Source organism: Chenopodium quinoa, unplaced genomic scaffold (assembly GCF_001683475.1).
Source record: "Chenopodium quinoa cultivar QQ74 unplaced genomic scaffold, ASM168347v1, whole genome shotgun sequence".
Taxonomy (NCBI): domain Eukaryota; kingdom Viridiplantae; phylum Streptophyta; class Magnoliopsida; order Caryophyllales; family Amaranthaceae; genus Chenopodium; species Chenopodium quinoa.
The window spans coordinates 6,999,290-7,005,156 of record NW_018744304.1 but is presented as its reverse complement, the minus strand read 5'-3'; the positions used below and the strand labels follow the sequence as shown (position 1 = coordinate 7,005,156).

The window sequence follows — 5,867 nt, the reverse complement described above, 5'->3', positions numbered from 1 at the left end:
TTCATAAATGATCCGTTACCATAAAACAGGGAAGGCGGGCGCCTTTGTGGCAAAATACATACGAAGTATTATCAATTCACACGAACGGATACTGTATCACCACGTGTCTAACAACTATCCTACAAAGCTAATCAGACGGTCAACAAATGCACATCACCTGATTATTCTCAATTACATTCAATTTTTATTATTTATAAATATCCAACCAATCCCTTGTTCATTTTTCTGCAATTACCATTTTCTCTCTCCTCCTTTTCTGTCTCTCTGTCTGATTTTCATTTCTGCGATAAACTTTTTGGATTCAATCGATCGAAGAAACTTCAATGGCGGAAAAACACTTCAAATACATCATTCTCGGCGGTGGTGTTTCTGCTGTATGCCTTCTTTTTCACTCATTTTTGATTTTTTTTTTAACAAATTTCATTTTTAGCTAAATAATTTGTGCAATTTATTGCAAAATTTACATGAACAGATCGTGTTTTTGATTGAATCTGAATCAGCTGCTCTTTGTTTATTTATGTATGATTAATTTGTTAATTTTGTGGTTAATTTGATCAATTTTGCTGTATTTGTTATGTGAAATTTATATGAATATTGAATGATATAAGGATTATGCTCGATCTGAGAGTGATAATGTAATCATATTGGAAAAATCGCAATAGCATGTTAATGGATTGTTCAGATAACGTATGATTTTAAAAAATGATAATCGGAATGAAGTTTGTTTGACTGAATATTTTTATGTATAGTCTGACTGATTGCTTAGTCAAAAGAGAGAGAAATTTTCATTGTGAATTTGGTAATTCTGGTCAATTAAGTACACTGTTATAGAGATATAATCTTGCTGTAAAATTCATCATGTTAAATTGGATTATTGTGCTAGAAATTTACGGAAACTAAGTTTTTATTGAAAATTTTATGTGTGGTGGTGCAAATGATATGAGAAGCGGCCAGAACATCCGTGTTTGCTTGTGTATAATGTTACTCCGTATTACGATGTCAGAGTATGTTATAAATGCAGAACTAGTATATAGGTGAACATCATTGTTATTGCTCGATTGTGTTACGACGGATATACACATGTATTATTTGTTCAGATGAACATTAGCTTGCTCGAGTGTACTATGTTATGCATACAGATTAACATCAATTTTTTGCTTGGGTGTATTATGCTAGAGATGCATTTGCTCGAGTGTATTAGCAGTGACTCAATGAGTGTACTTCGTATTATGCTATATGAAGTATGAGCATTCTTTTTTGGTGGAATAGTCCTAATAGTAAGAATACAAATGATTTTTTGTTCAATTGTACATGCTAGAGTTGCACAGATGTTAAGTAAATGATATGTCCATCAGTCCATGTTGAATTATGATTATTGGATTGAATTAGTATTTCGAAGCATATACCAGTACACAAGTAGAATCTCAAATTTGGTGTTATGTTCTCAAAGGATACAGGAATTTGTGTATGCAATTGCTCTTTATTTGGACATTGATATTTGCTATTTCTGAAGTTGGAAGGCTTATTTTGTGCTTGCAGGGTTATGCTGCTAGAGAGTTTTCGAAGCATGGTCTTCAACCAGGAGAACTAGCCCTCATTTCTAAAGAAGCGGTATGCTGAACTCTATGCTTGTTAACTTTTGATGCTCATAATACTTTTAAGATTGTCATTGAATCCAAGTTGCTCTTAATATTTTCCTCATTTCTTATTTTGAAATCTCCTAAGCAAGTTCTCATGAATCATGTTATTGGATAATATTAGCTATTGTGAGTTGTACTTGTTTGCTGAACTTTAATGCTGAAAGTCGTTGTGGGGTGAGGCCAGCTTGTTGTTGGAAGTGCTTCTGACTCTTACTGCAGTTCCTGCTGCAGCCTGCATGATATTACATAGCTCCTGCAATTTTACTTTCTTTTCTGTTTACTCCTGCAAATTCAGCTTTTAAGAAAGACCTGATGACTCGTCTTTCTATTCCAGGTTGCTCCTTACGAACGCCCTGCTCTCAGCAAGGCTTACCTCTTTCCACAAGGTGAGTAGATAAAACTCACTACATGGAATTTTTAAAAAAAAAAAATTCAACTACATTATATTTTTGCTGATAAGTCGGTCTAGTTTAAGTTATTGCTTGAGTTTATATTCTCTATACTAGAGCTCTATCTATTAACTACTGGTGTTATTGTGTTAATCTTGGACTCTATTTCTAATGCACTTTCACTAGATCCTAAGGTATCCACATTGACACTTTGATGCATCTATTATACAATTGCTGACTTTCACTGCCTATCGCTGGCTAAGTTTGATCAATGGATCTTCTTTGTTATCTGACTGTTGTCACAAATTTTTATGACATGTTATTGACAATTCAAATTGGGTTTTATAGGTACTGCTAGACTTCCTGGGTTCCATACCTGTGTTGGAAGTGGAGGGGAGCGACTTCTTCCTGAGTGGTATACCGAAAAAGGTATAGCAGCTTCTATTCAACCATCATCAATGGTTGTGCTTTCAACTTTGCATGAAGTTAGCTGTTTTTGTAATTTCTTAAAGGATTGTATTTTCGTTATTTACTTCTCATGTTTTAAGAAGAAATTATCTGATTTTTCTTGAACTGACCATTGTGTTGATGGATTTTTTTTTTTTATTCTGTTTGCTTTTGCTTGAATCATAATTATATGTATATGGCTGCAGGAATTGAGTTGGTCTTGAGCACAGAAATTGTCAAAGCTGATCTGTTTTCAAAGTCTCTTACAAGTGCTGCTGGAGACATTTTCAAGTTTGACAATCTGATCATTGCAACTGGTTCTACAGTGAGTTCTGTGACACTCATACTTCCTGTTGACTTTATGTTATCACCTGCCTACTGAATAAACTGTTTTGACATTGTTTTAGGTTATAAGATTGACCGATTTTGGCGTTAAAGGAGCAGATGCAAAGAACATCTTTTATCTTAGAGAGATTGATGACGCTGACAAGCTTGTGGAAGCAATTAAAGCTAAGAAGAATGGTAAAGCTGTAGTGGTTGGTGGGGGTTACATTGGTCTGGAGCTTAGCGCAGCACTGAAAATCAACAATTTAGATGTCTGCATGGTTTACCCAGAACCCTGGTGCAGTAAGTCTAAGAGCTATATATATATTCTGTTTTACGTCTTAGATATTGTTTTCCATGAATACCTATCTTATGGTAGCTGTACTTTGTATGATGAGCCTTACCAACCCTTCGATATGAAACAGAAAGATAGCCGATCAGTGATTCTCATCTTTCATCTTAAATCTCTCTTGTAGTGCCACGTCTCTTTACTGCTGATATTGCTAAGTTTTATGAGGGATACTACACCAACAAAGGAATCCAAATTATTAAAGGAACAGTAGCAGTTGGATTTGGCTCTAATGATAATGGAGAGGTATGGATTCTAGTTTCATGACTCATTTGCTCAAGTCTTTTGTTACATGGCTTACACCTATATGATGTTAGTAAATAACTTACTTTGAACAATGATCCGTCTATAATTCAGGTAAAGGAGGTACAACTAAAGGATGGTAGGGTGCTTGATGCTGATATTGTGGTTGTTGGTGTTGGTGGAAGACCTCTTACTACACTGTTCAAGGGGCAGGTTCAAGAGGAGAAGGGAGGAATCAAGGTTGGTTGCTTTCATGAATACTTATCATTGACCTGTAACCTTTTTATTTTATATGTCTGTCGTGATGGCTGACTAATTTTCTTGGTTGCAGACCGATGCCTTCTTTAAAACAAATGTCCCAGATGTGTATGCTGTTGGTGATGTTGCCACCTTTCCAATGAAACTGTATGGTGATATTAGAAGGGTTGAACATGTTGATCATGCCCGTAAATCTGCTGAGCAGGCTGTGAAGGTAATGCTCACTTCATTTCTTAACCAAAAAAATGTATAAAAATTGTGAACATGATGGTCACTTCAACTCTTAACTAAAAATTGTATAAAGTTTGTGAAGGTAAAAATCACTTCATCTCTTTACCAAAAAAATGTATAAGAAATGTGAAGGTAAAGGTTACTTCATCCCTTAATTAAAAAATGTACAAAAAATGTGAAGGAAATGGCCAATTCATCTCTATACCAAAATATGTATAGAAAACAAAAACTTGAGTATTATCTCGAGTCTTGAGATTGTAAGTCGCTTCAGATTCTGTTCAGAATAGCAACTATGTGATAATTAGTTCATAGCATATGTATTTAGTGGGTTTTTTTTTTAAAAAAAAAAATGGTTATGGATTATGTAAAAAGTCAACTGATCACGTTATAAAATTCCTATTTCCCCACTTCTTTTCGAGTGTATGGGTATATGCATTATTAACTCCTTGATATTAAGCGTTGTGGCATGGATACATCACTCGTTCTCACAATTGTTTTTAATCTTGTGACAAATTTCAGTGCACTAATTTATGTTTATTTTACAGGCCATCAAAGCTAGTGAGGAGGGCAAGTCCATTGAAGAATATGATTACTTGCCATACTTCTATTCTCGCTCATTTGATCTATCATGGCAATTTTATGGTGATAATGTAGGAGATGCTGTTGTCTTTGGGGATAATGACCCCGCATCATCATCCCACAAGTTTGGTTCTTACTGGATTAAAGATGGGAAGGTTGTTGGTGCATTCCTTGAGAGTGGAACCCCTGAAGAAAACAATGCCATCGCTAAGGTTGCTAGAGTGCAGCCTGTAGCTGAGAGCTTGGACCAGCTATCTAAGGAAGGCCTTGGGTTTGCCTCTAAGATCTGAATGCGATGAATATATTACAGCTCAATTGTGGTGGTTGTGTTTATATGACACCCCGTTGCTAGATACTATTCCGTGTGGTTTACTCCTGGAGATATGCTGCTTAATAAGTTTTGGTTTGCCTCTTTGAGTTGTAAGTACTCACTGCAGCTTGCTAGTGAATTTGACATTGAGATTTGAAAATTGAGAATGAATTAAAGTTTATAGATGACATTCTTGTTTTATCTCATTTATAATCACTATATAAGTTTTGGTTTTCAGTTTTATCTTGCAATAACCAAATATACAGGTACTTACCCAACGCATCATTGGCCTTGCTATGTGAACTCTCCTCAATCCCTTGCAATAAGTTTTGGTAATTTGTGCTCCGCAGCCAGCTACCCTATAATGATTGTCCCTTATTTGTGCTCAGCAAATGAGCGAAAAAATAAACTACATTGTCTATAATTTATGCTTTGCAACAAGCAACAACATAAACGAGAAACATAATGATTCAATCGTTCCAAAGTATCATTGAATCATTGATCTGGTTCATTAACACCACATAAAAATCACTACATGTCTACATACTTCTTCCATCCAAAATTAGATGACATGTTTCTTTTATCACATTTGCCAATGTAAAAGTTCAGTTGAATATATTTTTAATTATTGTTAAAAAAAAAAAGATTTTTAATTAAGTACACGAAATTAATTTAACAAGATCCTACAAGACGGTTTTTTTTTTTTTTAATACCTATAAATCACAAATGTTAGTCCAAGCAAATTCTCGAACCTTTACCAATGTCATGCTCCTTCCACTAAAATTCCGGTCTTGGACTGGGAAGATTTACAGCCTCCCACTCTTTCTTCCTCTGCTTGCCAAGAGCTTATGTTACCTTTTTCATATATGGATATCAAAGAGGCTATGTTCCATATTGGTGATGACAAATCTCCAGGTCCGGATGGGTATACTGGCATACTGCAGCCTTCTTTAAGTCTAATTGGTCAGTGGTTGGTGCCTCGGTGACGGAGGCCATTCAGTTCTTCTTTGCCCATGGTTATCTTCTTAAGGAATAGAATCATACTTTTTTGATTTTACTGCCTAAGGTGGACCATCCAGAGGAGCCTTCTCATTTCC

The 5,867-nt window shown here is 35.3% G+C and overlaps 1 protein-coding gene across 1 annotated transcript; it reads left to right on the top strand.

Moving 5' to 3' along the window:
• The first annotated feature begins 212 nt into the window (after positions 1-212).
• LOC110695775 (monodehydroascorbate reductase-like) lies at positions 213-4,976 on the top strand. The gene is made up of 10 exons (XM_021873009.1): positions 213-374; positions 1,540-1,611; positions 1,975-2,026; positions 2,378-2,458; positions 2,683-2,801; positions 2,884-3,103; positions 3,277-3,395; positions 3,507-3,632; positions 3,724-3,864; positions 4,427-4,976. Exons 1-10 carry the CDS (start codon positions 324-326, stop codon positions 4,748-4,750), a joined length of 1,305 nt encoding a protein of 434 aa, XP_021728701.1. The 5' UTR covers positions 213-323; the 3' UTR covers positions 4,751-4,976.
• Positions 4,977-5,867: the final 891 nt, after the last annotated feature.